Below are 22,187 nucleotides of genomic sequence, written 5' to 3' on the forward strand. Positions count from 1 at the left end.
TCCTCCCAGATACAGAAGCGTTTTAGGGAACCATTCTCTTGCCAAGTTTGTCAAGACGGTTTTTGTCAGGCTCACTGCTCCTGCATGTCTGGGCGTGCAGGGAAATGCACCAAGCTGCCGCTTCACTCTGCAGCCAGCAAGGCTTTCGGATAGGGAGTTCTCCTTTCCCATACCAGCATCCTTAGGAAAAGAGTCATGCACATAACCTTTCCAGCTCTGCTTTGTATTTCTGGTGTTGTTTTAGCTCTTTTTGCCTTCAACAGTGAAGTTTCAAATCCCCTGTCCTCTTCCCCAATCTAGTTTTCAGGGAGAAAAAAAATAAACTAACAGGCAGAAACATGAGCATGCTATAGAGGTACAAGGCTGATGGCAAAATTATCATTTTTTCAGAGTTTTATGACAGTCCCTGACTACTAGTCAGGTTTCTGCTCAGTTTGAATTCACTGTGATAGCTACAAATACTAGTTTTAAAACTCAGGAGACATTCTAGAATCACTTTGCTCTCTGTTTCATGGTTAAATATTGTACTTCTCAACCCTGAGATGAGTTCAGTTGCTTAGAGCATGGTGCTAACAATGCCGAGGTTGTGGGTTTGATCTCCATATGGGCCATTCACTTGATGATTCTTGTGTGTCCCTTCCAACACAGAATATTCTGTGATTCTGTGATCTTTACTTAGTTCTGTGCATGCAGTCTTATGTTTGGTGCTATATTAGTACATAGCAGTAGTTCTTACACATTTGTAGCTCATTAATGAACTGTAAAATGCAATCAGTACTTATGAAAATGTACTTATTCAACTGGACAGCAACAAATCTTTAAATAACTGGCTAACCTTAGGAACAATACTGTGTTTAATGCTAAAATGCTCATCAATCTCTATTATGCAGGGAATGTCCTAAACCTTTGGCCTTTGTCCCAACCATTCAATTAATTAAGAATGTGGTCTGCAGTGTAGATTTACTTTAAAAATTCTTTGAAGATCCCCTATGAATAGATTTCCATTTCAATAGAAGCTCTTTTGCAGCAGATTTATATGTTTGCATAGATGGTAAAGTGCTTGCCAGTGAAATTGCTTTAAAAGCCATCCCACAGAAATGATATAGCAATAATACCATTTTACAATACAGAAGAGATATTATATGATATGATATGATACAGGAGTGATATGATTTCACAGATATGATCCAGTGCAGAATTAAACCCCCAAAAGATCAATCCATATTTGGCTTGTTTTAGCCTTTTGGGGACAGTTCACAGGATAATACTCTCAAGCTCTCTGCCTTGCAGTCAGCAGAGGCACCTGGATTACAGGTCAACACAGAAAGGTGGAAGTACTGTGGAGTGCTCTGATGCTGAGTCTCACTTCTGAACTTCCCCCATTACGGGCAACTACATCCCCTCCAAAAAACATCTTCCAGAATTTTCTCCCATTATCACAGTCACCTATGCAAGGCAGTTCACAGCAAGATGGTGAGACAGAGTGCTGCCTAGGACTTGACTTGGATTTTATTCTTCCATGTTTTCAAAGATAACTTTAGCAAACTAATTAGACATGCTTCCATCCTGGCTTGGTGCTTGGATGAATCAGGGAGAAGGACAGCCCAGAGATGTCTATGTGTTCAATCTACAAATGTTTATCAGTACTTCTTTCTCCCTGAGTAGAAGGTACTATGGAAGGTATTGACATCTGTGCTAGACTTAAAAACCTTCTGGCATTCCCCACAATCACAACCTCCTGGCTGCCATCAGGAGAACAAACCATCCAGCACAAGCAGGGTGTGCCACCTCTGCCAGAAGCAGCACAGAGAGTGCAACGCACTTGGCTGATTTCTCAGGAGCAAGGTAACTTGGAAATGCAGCTTTATCTCCCTTACAACAGTTCTTATAGAGGCTCAGAGATGGCTGCTGCCAAATACTTCTAGATTTTTCCTCTATTTCCCAGCTGCTCACACACCTTTTCTGAGTTTATGTGACTACTAGTTTCTGGAATCTACTTTTCTCCCTCACTGACCCTACAGCTCTGTTTGCCTCACAGTCACAGTTCTAAAATTACCAGTCATTATTTGATTCTCTCTGCATGGGTCTTTGGTCATAACAAGAGGGTGTAAACCTACCAAGAGTATTCAACATTTATTCTACACACACTCTGAATACACACAAGTACTCTCTATTTACACAACATGAATGCTGCTCTAATCACTAGTTATCTTGTAAATTACAACTTTATGGAAACATTTCCTTTGCGCCATCTGGCTTGATGTATTTTTTAATCAGTTGATGAGTATTTATATACGTTACAAGGAGCAGATAGTAAAGCATTTGTTACATTAGGATGTAAAGTAAAGATTTTTCAAAGCTGAACTTGTAAAAAATTAACTGCATTAAACATTTTAAATTTTTCCAAAATACCAAAGAAAGTTTTGGTGAAGATTTCATAGGACTCATTTTGCACAATGAACATCTGTCAAGAAAACTGCACATTTTTCCTAGGGATGCTGGTTGAACAGGACCCCTGGGTAGAAACGAAAAGACATCTCAATTACAAAGAGCACTCTGGCTGATAATTTTGTCCGTATGATTTCAGTACTATAACTGCAATACTAAAATAACCGGTTCAAATTCTTGGTGCTGAAGAATTTCACTCAGATACAAGGAGGAAGATGCTAGTACAATAAAAAGATTTCAAGAACCAGCAATCATTTGAACTCTCCTGGAGATAAGAAAATGAGACTATCTGGAAATACTCGAAATTTAAAAAATGCTTTTGAAATGAGCAAACGTGCACAGCACTTTCTCATGTCTGCCTTTGGTTTTCCTATAATGCCAGACACTCTTTTTCTAAAAATCCACAATTTATTGTATTTGTAGATACGAAACTTAAAAGCAGCATGTGCTGGTTTTTAACTCAAAGTCCTTTGAAGATAAATTTTATTACTTAGTGGCTGCATCTGATTTTATATGAGCTCAGTGTTAAACACTGGCATTTGTGATGCTGAAAGTAGTAATTAAATCTACACATTTTTGAGAAGCCTAGAACATTGTCCTTGAATCATCCTAAGGGAGAAGTTTAAAAAGTGGCTATTGGAAAAGGTACATTGGCAAATTTTGACTTTATAAATTGACAATTTAAACGATGTCCAAGCAGTTGGGCATTAAAAGCCAAATGAGAGTTTGTTGTACAGATAGAAAGAGTCATCAGTGTTTTTTACTTAGAAAATTTGGTGTTAGTGTTGGAAAATCCCTTCCTAAAACCAAGAAGAAAAACCCAGCTGGTCTGCACTGGCTAATGAAGGATTTATTTAGTAACCAAAGCAACAGCATGAGTAAAACAGGTGCAGCTGAAACTGAAAGAGAGAATATTACATGATCGCTGTGTACCAGACATGACTTCTACAGTCAGTTGATCACTGACTCTGGTTTCCTTCCACATACAGTAACCAAGCAAGCCCGCTCACTTTTCTTGTCCCTTATCTCTGATCTTCTTTCTTCACTCTGTACCTCTCAGCATCTTGATTCTTCTTGGCAGTGAAAATCGTGTTCTTGGAGATTACACCGGTAATATTGGATAGAAAAAAATCTCAAAACAGTTTATTTCCACTTCTTTTCTGCCATTAATATCTAGTCTAGCACTCAAGCACCATGTCTGTAATCAGCATGGTTTTGAAGACTTTTTGGCCTTAAGGAATTCCTGTCACCATTTGGTCCTTGGGTTTCCATACTTTGTAGTCCAGCACAGTGCTCCATCAGCAATGATCCTGTGCCTATATGTGAGACTGCCCCGTCAACAGATCCCTGAAACGATACAGGGGAACATGGCCTTTTTCTTGACTTGTTGTTTTTAAATCAGATCGTCACAGAGATTCAGGCCATAGCTCCACCAGACACTTGTTTTTAGTGGCCTAATTGGGAGTGTCACACTTTCACCGGGAGGGAATGGAAGACACAGGCAGGAATGTAAACGAGCTTGACTGGTGAAACTGCTAGATGGTGAAGCCATAGCAGAGCCAGCAATAAATGGAAAACAAATCCTGTTTTCTTGCTGTCAGCTTCAAAACATGCACATCCTATTAATCTAACTGTTCTTCAGGAGAAAATCTGCCCACCTATATCCTGTGATGATGCTGTGGCAGGAGCAGTAGGATTCACCCACTGCGCCTGAAGCTCCAGAGCCCGGCACATCTGTTAGGCTGAGGTTTCTGCCAACTTGTCGCTTTAACCAGCTCTGTGTCATGCTCCTGATGTTCAAGTTGTGAAATATCTGATTGTAATTAAGAGCATGTGAGCTCCTCTGTCAGGTGTTAAATAAAGTTACTCTTTGCCTGACCTGCTGTCCCAACACACACTTGCAACCAGCTGGCCACTCACCTTTCCTGCTGACATCACTGGGGTAATCCCTGCTCTCAAGGAGAAGCAAATCATGGCAACTGCAACTAGCACAACAGAAAGTATGACTCTCAGATTCACGCCTTTGCTCTTTTCCCTTTTATTTCAACCTCCCAGCTGGCTAGCAGCAATTAAAAATTCCTAGCTATTTCAGAACACTACTGCATTCTGCCAGAGATGGGCTTAAGGATAAACTAGGATGCATTACAAGGTCAATTTACTGCAAGATGAACAGAACTATTTATAGACCACAGCCGGTCCTTTTGCGTTATTACTTCTTAACAGAGTGTTTTGAAGATTTCGGGCCTCAGCTCTCTGGATACCATTGGCATTGGGATGGGGGAGGAAGGGGAGTCTGTAGCCAACGAGATGCCCAGTGAAAATCCAAACAACATCAACCACACATTGCAGTATCGGGGCTACAGCCTTCTGAACTCCTGATAAAGCCAGGCAGGACTCAGAAATATTTTTCAAATACTGCTTGGCACTGTAAAATAAACTGCAGTTATGAAGGTCGTGACAAAGGATCTCCTAGGTGGGTATTGGAGTGCTCCTCTCTGGCACGCCAGCTCTCTGCTGTGTGGAAGGGATCAACACCAACAAAATAATGTGCTGAAACATGTCTTGTTTGCTCTCCTTTTCATTCAGATTTTGCTTTTGTGTATCAGAGTTGCATTAGTGTAAAAAAAAAATTAATTGACTAAAAATTCAAGTACATGTGTTCTTAATTTGATTCACACTGAACTTCTTAGTTTATGTTCATCAGATAATGACTCAGAACTGAAATTAATAATGAAGAAATACATTCATTTGAAATTACATCATTACATTGCAATTTCTGTAAACACCTGAGTTTCTAAATCAAAAAAAGTGACTGCTAAGTATAAGGAACTTCACTGGACACCTCATTGTAATAAAAATGAAATTGATCAATAAAAAAATTATTAACCTATAAGTGATCCTAATTTGTTTGCTTTTGTAACAAAATACAGAGAAGAGGGCAAATCAATAATGTAATTAGCAACTATTTTTAAAAACTGATTTTTACAAAATGGAAAGTAATGAGGCCCTTCAGAAAAGAATCAAAAAACCCCCCAAAACCTCAAAAGAAAAAAATTAGGAGTTCATAATGAACATTCCATTAGTTAACCTTTAAAATTCAATCAGGACAAAATGCAAACGTACTTAAATGCCACACTATCCAGTGGGCAAGTGAAAATAATTGTAACGGCCCAAACAGTGCATTCTATTGATAAAAATGGAGATGATAAAATTGCTTTAAGATAGGAATTGGAGAAAATGTAAGTTGTGCTTCAATGTGAACTGAATGTAGGTACAAGGCAAATTATACCAATGACATTACTAAAGTGAAATGTAAGAATTGTTAACAGTCCTGTCAGAAAATGTATTCAACAAATAGCTTTGTATTTCAGTGAAATAGGTAAATATTATCAGACAAGACAAAGATTAAATTCTTTCCAGTAACAGTACTTTAAAAAAAATTTAAACAGCAGCACTACAGCTGTAATTTGTATCAGTAAACCAGCATAGCTTGCATACAGGTTTTTGAAAGAGCTTTTTGGAACCTCTTTTTGATCTCTAAATATGATTCTCAATACACCTTGGGAGCTCCAAAGAACAGGAAGAAAGCTAACACAGCGACTATGTTAAAAGAAGGTAAAGGGAATGACTCAGGTTAAATTACATGCCTGTCATCTTGACTGTAATCCTCAGGAAAAGATCCAAGTTCCTCATACAGGATTAAATTAATAAATTATAGAGTTTAATGACAACTCAGAAATGACATTTTCAGGAAACAGATCTTGTAGTGCTATTATGGTATCTCTTCTTGGAGCAAACACTTATTTGATAAAAATAACAGTCATGTTATATCCTTCAGCTTTGGTTTGGCATTTGAGCTGGTACAGTAGGACATTTTAATTAACTAAAAACCCAGAAAGATTAAAAAAAAAAATTGGAATGTCGCACAGTAAGTGGACTGTGAATAATCAGCAGGCCTCAAAAACCAGAAGAGGAACAATCAGCAATCCCTTGTGTGAGCAGTCCAGATCCTCTGGGGATCAGGACTGTCCATCTGCTATTCTGTCTTATGCTGCATCAAATTGTCACCAAGTCACAATAGCAGGGGATGCAAGGACTGGGGGCATGGAAAATGATGAAAGGTAAAGTCACTTCCAGAGTGACTCAGAGCTCTTGGTAAACAGGGTCCCGTTAAAAAAAAAAAAACAAATAAAACCCTCAGACACTAAAAACAACCCTCTATTTATTCATGTATTTTATTTATGTATTAAATACCTATTTTACATATGTTCGTATTTATGTATCTCGGTACGGTTAAATGCAACATTCTAACTGTGAACTGAAAAGTGCAGGGCATCCCTGCACCATAAACACCTTTATTCTGCAATAAATTACACTGCCTGGAAACTTACATGGGGATTTAGCCTTGATAAGAATTTTTTTGAGTTTTTGGTGCGCCACTTAAAAAAGGGCTCAAGGTTTGAAAAGGTGCTCATCAACAGCAGAGCCGAGGGACTCCATCTCCAGAATCTGAAGTAAAAACTGTTGAGAGCTCAACTGAGTTCACCTGACAGGTACATATATACATACATAGAATCATGGAGTAACAGAATTTAGGTTGGAAGAGACCTTAAAGATCATCTCGTTCCAACCCTCTGCCATGGGCAGGGGCACAGAATCACAGAATAAATCAGGCTGGAAAAGACCTCTGAGATCTTTCAGTCCAACCTATGACAGAACACCATCATGTCTACCAGACCATGGCGCTGAGTGCCACATCCAGTCTTTCCTTAGACGCCTCCAGGGATGGTGACTCCACCACCTCCTGGGCAATCCAGTCCTATGCTGAATCACCCGTTCTGTGAAGAAATGCTTCCCAATGTCCAACCTGAACCTTCTTTGGCACAGCCTCAAGGCTGTGTCGTCTTGTCCTGTCAGTTGTTGGATGGGAGAAGAGACCGACCTGCACCTGGCTACACCCTCCTGTCAGGGAGTTGCAGAGAGTGATAAGGCCCCGCCTTGAGCCTCCTCTTCTCCAGGATAAACACCCCAAGCTCCGTCAGCTGCTCCTCACAGGACTTGCGCTCCAGACCCTTCCCAAGCTCTGTTGCCTTCTCTGGACCCGCTCCTCAGCGTCTTGTGAGGGGCCCCGGACTGGATACGGAACACTCGAGGTGTGGCCTCAGCAGTGCCGAACCCAAGGGTATGGTCACTACCCTGGTCCTGCGGCCACACACCTTCCACCAGCCCAGGCTGCTTATCGCCACATCCACCCGGCCTTGAACGCTTTCCATGTGGAGGGAAAGGGGCTGGGTAGGGGCTGTGCCAGCAATCGGACACGGTTTTGTGGCTAAACTCGAATGGTCAGTCATTGGAACAGGCTGTCCCGGGACGTGCTGGAGTCACTATCCCTGAAGGTCAAGTGCCGTCTGGATCCGGCTCTGGGTGATGTGGCTTAAGGGATACAGGGGCAGTTCTGGGCACACGGTTGTACTGGATTGTCTTGAAGGTCTCTTCCAACTTTCATGATCGTATGAAACCAAGCGGACTTGCGGCTGTGTAAACGAGGCACGTGTGGAAGCGCACGCCCATGCCCGAAGGCAGCGCAATGCCCGCCCCGGGTCACGGCCGCACTCCCTCAGCCGCGGGTCCCTTTCCGGCGCCGCCCCGCCCGGCGCTGCCACATCCTCCGCTGACATCAGCCCGCGCCGCCATATTGAGCCGCCGCCGCCAGCGCGGCCGCCCCGGGACCGGCCCGCTCCCCATGACTGCCCCCGGCCGGCGCGCGTAGGGCGGAGCGGCTCCCAGCCCGGCCCGTCCCCTCCCGAGCCGCCGCCGAGCCCCGCTCTGTCCCCGCAGCCATGACTTCCCTGACCCAGCGCAGCTCCGGGCTGGTGCAGCGCCGGACCGAGGCCTCCCGCAGCGCGGCCGCCGCCGCCGATAAGGAGCGGGGCGCCGGCGGAGGCCCCGAGGATGAAGGGCGCCGGGACGAGTCCGGCGACGACGAGAAGGGCGATTCTAAGGAAACGCGGCTCACCCTCATGGAGGAGGTGCTGCTGCTGGGCCTCAAGGACCGTGAGGTGCGGCCGGGGACGCTGTACAGGGGGTGCCCGAGGGGACACAGGTTTTTGGGGGGTGCTTTGGGGAAGAGGAGCCTGATGGTGGGATGGGGTCAAGGGCGCTGCAGGTGAGTGTGGCTGCGGGCTTGGGGACGGAGGGGACGGGGGACGTGATGTGGCTGTAATAAGCTCGGTGTTTTGGAGGAGGTAGGGAAAAGGTGCACGGATTTTGGGGAGGGGGAACCCGGCTGAGTTTGTAGCGCTGCCCTTCGGTTGCGGGGTTCGCAGAGGAGCTGTCATATAAATACATATGGGAGGGAATACAGAGAGCCTGGGGCAAGATAGGGACCTGGATATGGGAGCCGGGGCTTCAGGCCAGCGTTGGGCATGAAGGCCTGGGTGAACCTGGCACATTTATCCTCGTTCAAGTTACCCATAGCTCTAATGTGGGAGATCCCTCTACTCCTGTGGGTTTTGTCAGACAGGACTCTGGTACTTACGAGGTCCTCCGGTGCTCTAGGATGCTGAGCAGCCCTTTTCTACTAAGACTTTGCAGAGTAATGCATGTGAAAAATACCATAAAATTGGGGGGAGGGTTATATGACAAAAATGGGCCGTGAGTAATGAGAAGTGTGTCAAAATGAAGAAATGGCATTATTAAATAATTCTGTGTTTTTACTGATTTAGTAGCCTAAAAGTTTACCATGATACTGTGACTAAGTCATTGGGGAGCGTGTACTTCCACCGGTGTGTTGGATTTTTTTTTCGTTTGAAAGAGGCAATTAATATAGAAAGCACACACACTGCAGAATGTCAGTTCTGTCAGGGAAGCAGTTTAATTTGACGTGGTGTATAACGAAGTGTAATACACCTTTGTTTTAGATATGAAATATAGTATGGATTTGATTAAGCAACGTGCTTTTCTTTTTTGCGTGACGAGTAAATTAATCCAGTTCGTTGATTTGAATGGAAGTCTCTTGAAACTCTCCATGTTCAGGAAGACAAAATAATGGGGGAGGGAAGCTGATAAGTTATATGTTCTTTGATAGGGCATTGCATCTAAAATTTACTGGTTGATAGTGAATAAAGAGTGGCTTTCTTGATTAAAATTTGCTTTTTTAACACGTCACAGCACCAAGCCTGACTGAGTTCAAGCAGTGTTTGGACAGTACTCTTGGGTGCATGGTGTGACTCTTGGGAATGGTGCTGTGTAGGGCCAGGAGCTGGACTCGATCCTTGTGGGTCCCTTTCAACCCAGCTTATTCTGTGACTCTGTGATCTGTGTGTATACCTGCTACAATACCATTTTTTTTCTCTCTCAGGCTGTGTGTTTCAGGGCATATTCTTGTAGTCCCATTTTTTCAGGTGGACCTTGCCGTGGCATCCTGATAACCTCAGTAGACAGTGATCTCTTCTTCTACCTGTGAAATTGAAGGCTTGTGCATATGAGCATTTCTCTTTCTACACGCCTGAGTAGTTGGGGGAAAGTAAGCTAGGAGTGGCAAGAGCAATTGCTGTCAGGATTGCCTTGGGATGCCTTACCTTGGGAAGGTGGTATAAACTGAGTGATCTTACAGCTCTTTGTTTTTTAACCAGGACTGTGTGTTAAATTTGCTGAATCTGTGGGCATTATGCTGTAAAGATTTCATGGTAGGGAGCGTTGTGTCTGCCTAGGAGGAGTATGTGGCACAAGTCTTCGTGGTGTATCAAAAGGCAATAGTTAACATTGGGTCTAAAAGTCTAGCTTTGCAATGGTGGGCATCAAAGTTATGAATTATCTGACTTTGCTGAGTACAGCAGTGACATACATTGACCTAATATTCCTTTGTATAGAAGAAGGAACTGATTGGTTACAGTGGCATGGATATCCATAACTCCCTTGGGATTTTGCAGTGGAGATACCGGACAAAAAGAATGAAAATGTCATCTCTAGGACAGAGGGCTTAAATGCTGGGACTGTAGCATATCCTGTTTGTGAGCTTTGTTAGACAAGAAGCATGGGGATTTGGGCTTTGGTTCTGGGTCTGCTTGTGCCCCTATGTACAGGCTACACTATTCAAAGCACTTGTCATGTGTTTTCCTTCCAAAACTGGAAGTAAAACTATAGGCTCGTTTTCCAAGATGAGTATTTTTTGTTCTCTGTTGTTCTAATGTTAAGTAAGCAGAACTAACTTACTTTACACATATGGAAATGTTTTTTACAAAGTCTTTACTTCCAGTAGAACTGATTTACCGTAACATTTGAGTGAGACTTTCTCAAGAGAGCAAGCAGAGGAGAGGAATATAGGGTCTGTAAAGTGTAGTTGTGAAACTATACAAAGTCTAAGGGACAGGCAAAGGCAGGTTTTTGAGATGCAAGCTCAATTGAAAGCCTGTAAATTTAAAGCTGAGAACATCCTTCCTGTTTATTCCAACAGGATAGAGCAATTTAATGTTTAATGTAAGAAAAAAGTACAAAAAGTAGACTGGATTGGCCAAAGAGCATTCTTTGGCCAATCAAGGACTCTGTTTTTGCCAAAGAACATGTTTCCCTAAAAAAAGCTGCTTTCTCAGAAAAGTCAGTGATAATGCATTGATAACATAGCTTTCAGATTTTCAGGTGATTTTTTAAATGAAATTAAGCACTAGTGAATATGGCTTAACTTCATGTAAATCATACACAAAATACCTCACATATATGGAGCTACCTGTATAATTTCTAAGTGTACATGGAGGAGTCTTTGCTATTAGGAAACAGTTTTTCAGGAAGATCCATTTAGTGATGTATTGATGAGTTCAGTGTTTCCAGGAGATTGTTAGATATTCATGTGAATCCTGCTTTCAGGGTCGTGCAATGGTCATAAACAACCACAGCAAGACTCTTGAGTTGTTGTCTGGTTGCTGCTGCAGTATGGATTCAGCCATGGGAATTTCTGGCAGCTGTAAAACAAACACACCGCCCCTCAATCCGATTCCTTATGTGTGAACACAATTAAATGCGTTTGAACATGCTTCTTGGACATGGCCTTTTTGTTTGTTAATGTTGTGTCCCCCACCGGGTTGGCCTAATTCAATTGTACATAACGTGTCTGTTCTGGTTGCTCTTTTCCACCAACAGTTCTTCTTGCATCGCTATCTTCTTTCTGTGTACACCTAACTATTTCTGTGTTCCAGAGTCAAGACAGGTTATAAGGGATATGTGCTGAAATATTTGCATGGTTGCATAACATGACAGATGCGGTGTCCTTGGAGGAGCAGGTAATAAACTGGAAGAAAATACATTACTAAAGTTTTTCAGGGAACCATCACAATTACCTGCATGTATTTGGAAACCCTTTAGAAATGTGTCTGGAAAAGAGAGTCAGGTTCATCCATTTAAAGCAGAGCAATAGCCAGTTGCTGTAGGAATAAAAAGCATGCACTGAAGTAAACCAGTATTAGGTAAAAAACCAGTATTGTGACAGGATAGGTCAAAGCCACAGGAAAAGGGAGTTACAGTGTAGAACTACTGAAGCAACAGAAGGGAGTGATGAATATTAGAAGTTATATTCTAACTTACTTAAAAATGATAGCTAAGGGATGAGTACATGGTAGGCAGTTCATTACAGGTCCTCCAGACATCCTGTAATTCAATCCCATAAAAATTGAGAGGTTGTGAGGTGGCCCTGCTGTGTAACCGTTGCTCCATTGAATTTCATCCTTGTAGGGTTTCTTTTGCTTGTGGGTTTGGGGTTTTTTCCCCCACGTTTTTGAAATTTTCTCATGGTACTTGTTGGGAATCTATTCAAATACAGCAGTGCACTCACCTGCTTTTATCGTCTATGCAATTGCCACAGCTAAACAAATTGAAGCAGCTAGAGAGACCTGGCACACTAAGATAAAATATTTATTTGATCTGTAACTAATTCCTTACTTGCTGAAAGAATACTCATGTAAAGTATGCTGAAAAATATCTGGCTACTGCAGTCTACCACAATGTTAAATATTTCTTGGATTTTTTGCCCTTTCTTAGCTGAAGACTTAGATGTCGTTTGTGGAAGTGAGGTAGTGTTAAATCACATTATTAGGTACAGAAATTATCTTGGATCTTTGTTGCTCATGTTTGGCCTTCAAAAATTTCATTTATTACTGAAGATTTGGTTTTGCAGCATAGCTTTGTGTCCACAGAGGTCACATGAAGGTTTCCAGCTTATGATACTTTTCATTGTATTGAAATAAGCTACTAGGGAACTAGTGTGCCTGCTTCAGATGGGGTATTCTGTATTGATCAGATTAGTACTAAAATGTAGTTTCTTTATTATTCTTACAAATATGAGTGTCTGACTTGGTTTCTGAATGTTATATTTTAGTCCTAAAGGTACTTCTGTGAAAGGTGACATAGGAATTTTGAAAACATTTGAAATGTGGGTGGTGTTTTTCCTGCTCTTAAGATTTGACTTACTGAAACTGATAGTATGATGCAGAAGTCTGAGGGGATTTGCCTTAACAGATTTTGAAAAGTCTTCTTTGTATCCTTTTTAGTATTTTTTTCCTCTCATTAAAAAAAGTTTTAGCAAGAGGCTGAATGTCAACTTAGAAGCGCCCAAGTTTTGGTGGAAAATTTCTGAGGCAAACAAGTGTAAGTTGAAGAGGCGTCTACTGGGAATTCATTCGCATTGCAGTTGAAGAGTGATGTATGAATGTGTTGAAACCTGGACAAAGACATGCTTTTTCTCAAATGTTCAGGGCCTAATAACAACAAAGTGTGTAATGTCTGTGGTGAAAAATTCTTTCTTTCATAGTTGCCTACCTTTTTGGTCTTTTTAATTTTTTTATCTCATGTCCATAGATAAATTACAGGAGAAATTACGTAGATAAATTACTAGGAGAAGATAGGAGGTATGAGAGGAGGAGTACCCCAATTCTCTTTGCTACAAGATGAGTGAAGTGCCTCTTTACCATGCTGCTGAATAAATCCTGCTTTTGGGCTCTTTGGAGGATATGCTGATTTTGAATCATTTGCATGCAGTTGGTGTGGTTATCCCTGCTCTCATAGCATGGTTGGTCTGTAATCTATATTGTTTTTCTATGGATAAGTTTGAGTGTGGCAAAGTCCCTTTTTTATGGCAAGCTGTCTAGAGTAGAGCAAAGACAAAAACATTGTCAGAGCGTTTTTAGTAGGGATTTCCACTTTTTTAAGTGCTCTTAAACAAAGCTTTAACTTGAGTGCTCATAAAAACACACCATAACTCTTCCTCCTCTCCCTATAGGAAGCTGCTTTTATTAAAAATTTTGCATGAAGTATATATAAGAAAGTTTTGCTCTTTACTGCTAGAAGGGAAATAATCATGACACTGGAAATAATACTTTGTATTAAAGAAGTAGTGGTATTTTTTCGGGTGTTCTTTGATCCTAATGTGGACAAAGTATTACAGCACTTATTTCAGTTAGTCAAGGTCCATGTAGTGGGACTTTTTTGCAAGGGTAAAAAATGACCAGACTAAGTGTTGCAGACAGTATATTTAAGAATTACTTTCTTACAGGTCAAATAATTTCTACAGCACATACTCATCCCTGTGTTGCATTACTGGGAAGAGGGGAAGCTAGTCTGGAGGAAATGTGTGGCTTGGGTTCCGCTGCACAGACAACATTCTCAGTCGGTTTTTTCATAACTTTTAGTAAAAGAAGAAAATAACTAGCCATGTGCCACTTTTAACTAGTTTTTTTTCTAGCTTGCAAAGAGGTCTTAGATAAATTTCGTAACTTGCTTTCTCTCAGAATTATTGATAAAATCTTACTGCGGAAGGATTTCTCATGTGCTTTTCAGACATAAAAATTATGAGATTGCACAGTTCTCAACTGCTCTCTTCCTCCAGGTGCACTGCATGTAAGCCTGGATGAATAGGAGCACAAAGGTGTGTGGTACTATCGCTAAGCTGCTAGTCTGTGTGAACCGGTGTTGTGCATGCCAAGTCTTTCCCATCTCTCCCAGTACAACATATACTAAACTACTGCATTTCACCCGTTTTTTTTTTTTTTTTCCTTTTTCCTTCCCTGTTTGTGATGAACCATTGAGATAATACACCCTATAAGCTAGTAGATCTTTGTAATGGGAAAGGTGTTACATTCAAAGCTCTTTTTTTATTTGTGGATGTTACATGATTTATTCATCACACTAGGAAATTAGCTGTCAGGCTTTTTGCATCTCTTTCTCTTGCTGATACTCTTTTAAGCACTTGTGAGCTGCTTTTTGCTATATGCTTTCTAGTCATCTGCCTTTATGGTCTTACTAGATAGCATCATGTAATTATGTTATTTGGAGTCCTTAGCTGCTAGGCTGTCTTTTGTACATGGTTTTAGAAGAAGGTTTGTATTAGCTTGTCATTCTTGTATAGCACAGCACACTGCACTTTCATTTGTTTTATTTCAATAGACACTTGGTTTTACCGTGGTGCTTCCACACTGGGCAGTTTCTACCACGAGAGAAGCATTCTGTACATATTGTGTTGTAATTTCAGTGTTCTGTCTTCTGCAGTGCACAGTGACCCAGGCAGGTATATGATACTCATTGTGTAGCTTGAGGTGAATGTCAGGTGGATGTTCTGTCTGTACTGATCGCTCAGGAAGGGCTAACTGCAACAACTTTGCCTGAGCTGGGTATTTAAATGGAATTCCTGCTTTAGCAGCTTCTATGGCTGAGACTTTCAGTTTGGAGTTAGTATATGTTAAATACTAAATGGAGGAACTTGTTCCATTTAATGTGAGAAGAGTGCAGTGGGTGGACTTTTATTTAATCTCACAACAAAGATGTTGACATGGCATTATTATGGAATACTCTGTTTCTTGAAAATTGTTTGCACCTGGACAAGTGAAACAAGTGACAAACTAGAAGCTTGTTCTGAAAAAATCTGAAAGAAGGATGGGTGAGATTTGACAAAGAAAAGAGGAATCTCTCTCCCTTATGTACCCTGTTTTTTGAAGACCCAAAATATGACTCTAGAATGCCATCCATATTAACAACCAGATGCAGATTACTCAAAATTAAGCATTGTGCATCTCCCCAGTTTGAAATAATACAGCATTTTACCTGTATTATTTCTTTTACAGTGTTTTTAATTGTGACTGCTGTAAAAGAAAAGGTAGAAGAGAGGAGGGTAGATGTTTTATTTGGGGGCAGATACACTGTATTTATAAGACTGGAGGAGGGAATTATATTTTAATCAGTGTGGCCTAGTTAGTCAAAGTTAGTGAAACCTCTATCTCTTATTTAGCCAATAAGGGACCTGCTTTGTCTGTATTAGAAAGACATACCAGATTCAGTTTTTCCTACTGTTTTTAAGAGAAATGTATTGGACCTGTCTGGGGTAGAGTTGATTTTCGTCATAGCAGCCAGTATGGTGCCATGTTTTTTATTTTTGGCCAAAACAATGTTGATAACAGAGCAGTGGTGATAACACGCCCCCTGTGTTTTCTGTTGCTGAGCAGTGTTTGCACAGCATCAAGGCCATCTCTGTTTGTCACTCTGCCACCCCCTCAGTAGGGTGTGCAAGAGGCTGGGAGGGGGGACAGCCGGGATGGCAGACCCCAACTAACCAGAGGGATACTCCTGGCTGTGCAGTGCTATGGTCAGCAATAAAAAGAGAGTAGAGAGAGCAGGGTAGATCGTCATAGCTTGGGGACTGCCTGGGCATCAGTCTGCTTGTGGGAGGTACTAAGCGTTTAGCATCACTTACTTTTGTTTTTTTCACTTAGGTCTTCCCATTCTCTCCCCCCATGCCAAAGTGACTGGGGCAACAGTTATGTGGGACTCAGCTGCCACCCAGGCTCAGCCCAGCACTAGGAGACACTAAATTCTAATTAAACATTTATTTCATATAAATACCAGGTTTTACATTAAGTGCCTTTAGGAGGTAGAGTAGAAATCTGTTTGTTGAAATCAGAGGTTATTGAACAAACTAATTAATTACGTCTTAATTTTGCACCAATATGCAGAATAGAGATTGGACCCTGATGGAAAGTGGCTTTGCAAGAGTCATACAAATATTTGAAGTCATTATCTGCTTGTGTGTACACTTAATCATGAGGAAAGTTGGGCTTCTGAGTTTGTCTTGTCATTTCTAAGTGATCAGTCAGACTCTTAAATGTTGATTTAATCAGAGGCCTCATAAGGGTTCAGCAGTATGTGTGTGCTAGTTGCTTCCTCCTTAGCAAATTTAGGTTTATTATCTTCATTTTAATGAGATTTGCCTGTGTAACATTTGCCTGTGTACATGCTTGAAAACGTGGGCAATAACATTTGGCTTTAGTGCTTTCAGCGCCTGACAGCAGTTGCTATGTGTTTCTTCTTCCTAAATGCAGTGGCAGGTTAATCAAATACCTGACAAGTTGCTTGTCAAGAATACTGCGCTTTGTAGAATATGTATGCGTGCTTTCCTAAAGTATTTCTGTGTTTGACTGTCAGAACGTTTCAGAGATTTCCCCCACTAACTTACCTTCTATTTATAACTAGAGTACAATTTATGTTCCAGTAAAATGACTAATGATTTCATTTGCATGAAAAGAGGAAATCAGGAGGGACTGGAGTCAAACATCAAAGTCTTTGCCTTGTAGTATTCCAGTAATAAACACCCCTGCAGTCTGACTTGCCTTTTTCTTCTTAATTTTCAAAAGTTTCATAGGTTAGGATGTATTATTAGATGTCCTGCAAGTTTCTGGGTTGAGAAGGTGGTGGCTTACTTGAAAAGTCAGATCTGCAGGAAAGAGCTAGCTAGGTGTAGGTTGAAAAAGACCTAGTCTAATGTGGAGAGGAATCCAGTTTATTTAAATTGCACATGACTTGAAGTTTGAATATTTTTCCTTTGACACATGAGAAAATCCAGAGTATTTCTATAGCAGTGTTTTACTTGAATATTTTTTTAGCATTTACTAAAGTAAATGCTAAAAAAAAGGGAAGTTTTGGGCATCTTGTTTTTATCTTTTTAGTGTTATTATTGAGTTTCCAACTTGAGAGGAGCTGTTGACTCCCTGGAAGTCATAGAAGCCCAGCAGAGAGACCTTGACAAATCAGGGGATTGGGTTTCATTAACTGCATGAGGTTTAACAAGGGCAAGTGCCAGATTCTGCAGTTGGGTTGGGGCAACACTGGATGTAGGGGGGAGTGAGATTCTGGAAATGTCTTGGGCACATGGTGAGATTGTTGGGGGTGTCCTGTGCAGGGCCAGAAGCTGGGCTTGATGATCCTTGTGATTCCCTTCCACCTGAGGTTATGGGTACAGGATATCATGGGATACGATTCTGTGATTTCTGACTGATGACTGGTAAAAGGGATGAATGTCTCCTAAAATTATTTTCTCTTTATAATGTCCTCAAAATGTTTTTTCCAGCTATTTCTTTTACTGGATCTGAAATTTCTTTGTTATCCATTTTAGAGATATCTGAAAAATGAAACTGTTGCTTTTGGTTATTAAATACATTGTTTGTCTGTATAATACATAAAAAATAGCCTTCTCTGAATGCATTCATGTCAAGTGAAGCTGGGTCATGTGTTTAACCAAATGTTTTAAAACAAGTTGATCAGTAGAAGCAGTGAAAATCAATGTATGATAGACAGTAGATGGTTTGTCTTTTAGTAATTTGCTAATAATTATGAATTTTATTGAATCATGTTGCTGTCTGAACCAAAATTCAGTTTTGTGTTTCAGGATTGCTTGTTGTCTTGGAATCTAAGCATGAAGAAAAATAATTGAATGTGTTCTCAGCTTAACCATCATTCTTGTATTCCAGAATTGTGGAGGTTTTTTGTCTCTCTTGTCTGATAAGTCCATTGAGAAGGAAAAAGATTGAAACTATTATTGAAGAGTTATTCAAGCAAGACACCCTAACCCTGAACATTTTATTTTCAATTTGGGCTAAAACCACACAGTTCCTTGCCAAAAGAAGTTGATTTGGGACTTGCCAAAGAATGCTGCCAGAGAAGCTGAATTTGGTTTTATGTTTAAATCTGGCTTTGTGCAGTACTGTAGCGTTGTGAAGTATGAGATTTTCTTAAAGGTAGTAAGTTGATAGCTATTAGAGTTAGTAAAATGAAATACATATATTTAATGTATATTAGAAAGTGAGAATCTCTGGGTCGTTAAAGCACATGCATAATTTGACTATGTCAACTTGTCTTGTTTGAGGCCTACTGTCAGCTGCAGCTTCTGTGCTGTTACTATGCTTACGTTCAGGTTGATGTGAATTACAATAACCTGCACTGGAAAGAAAAGAACAGATCTTTTTGGTTCCCTGAAGATGAAAATGGATCAGTTCATATGGGATACCTATGGTGAGAGCAGTCTACTTTTACCTTGAGAATTAAAGTAGTTTTGGACATTCCAGCCTGTCTTCAATAAATGTTGCAATAGGTTTTCCTTTTTCTTGTCTTCTGTAATTGTTTTCTGTTGTTTGCATTTTTCCCACATTGTTATAAATATGTTTACTTAGGCTGGCAGAAAGACTTTTTGGTTGGTTCTCACTAGACTTCAAGGTGCTTTATTTGTTTAGTCTGTCCAAGGCTACTGAAGCTGAATCAGAGAATCACAGAAGTCTGTATAAGGATCTAGCTGAGGTGGAACAAATGCTGGCTGGCTGCAGAAGAGAAGTTCTAGTATTGACCAGCATTTCTGTTTGTCATTGGGAACTTGGAAAAGTTTGTGGACTTTCTTGAATTTTGTGTTCATTCTTCCAAGACCAGTTTGCCTGCTATTACGTTGCGAAGCTTCTTGTAACAGCATGCTGGAAGAAAATACTTCATTTTTTACTTTTTTTTTTTTTTTTTTTTTTTTTGGAGTTCATTATTTCTAAGGGATAATCTAAAAATAATCTAAAAATAATGTAATTGAATTTTTTGACTGAAAAAGTCCGGTGTCAGATTTGTTGTACCAATGCTTTATAAAACACACTAAGCGTTAAATCAAGCATCTATGGCATCACTCTTGCTGACTCCTGCCCCATGCAAAAGTGTATTAGTTGTTCCTTGTAGAACGATGATGTTCCTAAATAAATTACTAACTTTTAAGAGTTTTCATATCTAAAGAATCCGTAAACTTAATGCTTAATTTTATTTCCCAGTAGCTCAGTTACTGACTTTGATTTGCCTGAGATTACTACTTGTAGTTGTGTTATCATGAAGAAGAGGTTTCTTACGTGCAACAGTATCAGACAGTTTCTGTTTCTGCAATCAGCAGTTCCAATCAGCAGTTTCACCTTCAGCTAGGAAGGACAGGAACAACAGAATCATGTGCAGGTGTTAGGAGACAATGTTCCATACTGTTCCTTGTCCTCTCCTAGTGCTGTCAGCTGGTATCTCCATTTAATCCAAGAGGATGCAGTGTTTCTGTTGTAGAAGAGTGCTGGTAATAGATGCATTTGGAATTCTTAAAATTAGGCTTTTGGGTCAACAGAATGAATTTAAATTCTATGCTAAAACGTTATTTATAATAAACCAAGTAGTTTTGTTACCCTTTCTCTATATGTTCTGCTTATATTTTGTACTTCACTCATTTGAATTTGGGAGCAGTTTTAAGATGTGTTGTAGAAGTTCTTTAGGTAAGTGCTTTCAAAACTCACAGTAATATTAGTAGCTGTAGAGAGACTACGTAAAGGTATTAAGATGGTTGCTGTCTTTTGGGGGAATAAAAAGCCCTATGCTTTTCACTCCGCTAGTACTCTTCATTAAAATCAAAATACTTTCAGGCAGTGTTTGTTTCATGAGGAGTCGTATCTGTGAAGCAGATTAAAGTTGTAAAGTTTCTTGTGACCAATTCTCACATTCGAGATAGGGTACAGGGGGAAGGAAGCAGTCATCTCTGACATGAAAACTGTAGCAGACCAAAGTTCCTAATAACTTTTCACCTGCTGCAGAGCACCTGGACAGTGTATGCTGTTAATCCTTTACTTTCTGTTCTCCCCAGCTGTCTTTCTGTGATCACAAAACTACTACTTCAGGGAGGAACTCCTTGACTAAAAAAGTGACATTTCTGTCACAATTGTGATTCAGTCCGTTATGAAATACAACTTTCTACAGCCTGTATTTCAAGATAAATTGTCTCTGCTTGTCTTTTGCAGTAGGTTTTAAATGGGTGACAGATGATGATTTTATACTATTATGTTCTCTCTGTGCTTTGTGTTGGCTAATAATAGGCTAGTAGGTGCCTCTGAAAGAACTTGCTGTTGCTTCAGAGAATTGAAAAGGGATGCTATTGCTGTCTTGTCATATTTAAATAATACAACTTCCAATTTATGATAATCAGGGTAGTCATTGCTGAAGTCCAAAATGGGGAGCTGAAGGTAATGATGAATAGTGCGTGATACCTTAAGCTTTATGCTTTTTGTATTTTCTGAGCAGATTTTAGTCATGAATGGCTTTAGCACACGTATCCTGATAGTGTTCTTTGTCCCGAAGACTAAGTTCTAACTGAAACTATTCAGGTTATAAAAACTGTTCAGGATTTGCATGCAGTTTATCTATGGAAGTGTGGGTTGTCACTGAATGAGATGCTGTTACATGTTGCTGTCTGTCCCAAGCACATTCCTTCCCTTTCCCATGCTGTCTCTGAAATTTGTTCACCTGCATGGTGAATCAGGTGAGGAAACTGGCCATTAGCTCTCAGAAAGACCACTTTCTCATCTGGATGACTTCACAAATGCTGCTGTGGGCTCAGGAGAGAGAACAGCAATGTGCTGGACTGAAGAAATACTTTGTCTTCAGCAGCAGTTCAGGCTTTGGACTACTTCCTTGGGTTTAGTCCTCAAACAGCTAAAAGTGAAGATATGTTGGAGGACATACCATCTCCAGTTCCAAATCGCAAGGTTTTGTGCAAGGTTAAAATGAGATGTGGTGATACTGACTTGAAGGGTCAGTAAAACTGAAATGAATCTCTCCAAGATAAAAAGTAGTGATTCACAAGAGTTGCTTGTGCTGGGAAGGTAGTTGAACACTAGGGTATCATTTTGTCCTGTTTCTTTTCCTGCTGTTTTTCCCTTGGTGTTTCTCTTTGCCACTTTTAGTACCTCTAAGAAAAGAAATCTGAGTTTATGTATGTATAGAACATGAGTCTTTCTCAGAATTAACTACACACAGTGAGCATGCAGGTACATTTTCCCTCCATGACACTGCTGTGTAAATGCTAGATGTAGGTAGACTCTTTGCTAATTGTGCTATTCAACATGAAAAGCAGCTCATATAAAATTTATACCAGCTGATAACTCAATTTACCTTGTCCAGTCCTACAGATGACCTGAACTGACTTTGAAAAGTTTTTTTTTCCTAGTTCAAATTCCATTTTAGTTAGTCTATCTCAGACTTACATGTCTTGACAACTGTTTCCTCTTATCCTCATCTGAGGAGTAGAACTGAACGTCGTGTGTTCTATGTGTCTCCAAACTGTATATTTATTATTCTGGCATGTGTATTTGGTGAGGGTCCCTAAGTGGACCTGGAGATAATTGTCCTCAGTAACTTCCCCTGATCCCAGCAAGCATGGGATATTTTCCAGTATGTTTGTCATCTGTGATCTCAGAGAACATACCATGAAAATAGTCTGCCATATGTTGGAAAGAATAGATAGCAAGGAAGAAACCCCTGTTTGGGAAAGCTCAACACTTGTTTGTATATAAACAAACCAGTAGCTCTTGTGTCTCAGAGCTTTTATATTGCTCAACAGAATGTTTGAGGGCCATCTATGCAGAAGTAATGAAAGTAAC

At 40.4% G+C, this 22,187-nt stretch overlaps 1 protein-coding gene across 1 annotated transcript in view; it reads left to right on the forward strand.

Annotated features, from left to right (window-relative positions):
- The first annotated feature begins 8,143 nt into the window (after positions 1-8,143).
- GOLPH3 (golgi phosphoprotein 3) overlaps positions 8,144-22,187 on the forward strand; it is a 32,883-nt gene continuing 18,839 nt past the window's right edge. Inside the window, exon 1 of the mRNA XM_032095983.1 lies at positions 8,144-8,507. Coding sequence (XP_031951874.1) covers positions 8,289-8,507 — 219 coding nt within the window. The 5' untranslated portion in view covers positions 8,144-8,288. The remainder of the gene's footprint in view (positions 8,508-22,187) is intronic.

The sequence above is a fragment of the Corvus moneduloides genome, chromosome Z (genome assembly GCF_009650955.1).
Source record: "Corvus moneduloides isolate bCorMon1 chromosome Z, bCorMon1.pri, whole genome shotgun sequence".
Taxonomy (NCBI): domain Eukaryota; kingdom Metazoa; phylum Chordata; class Aves; order Passeriformes; family Corvidae; genus Corvus; species Corvus moneduloides.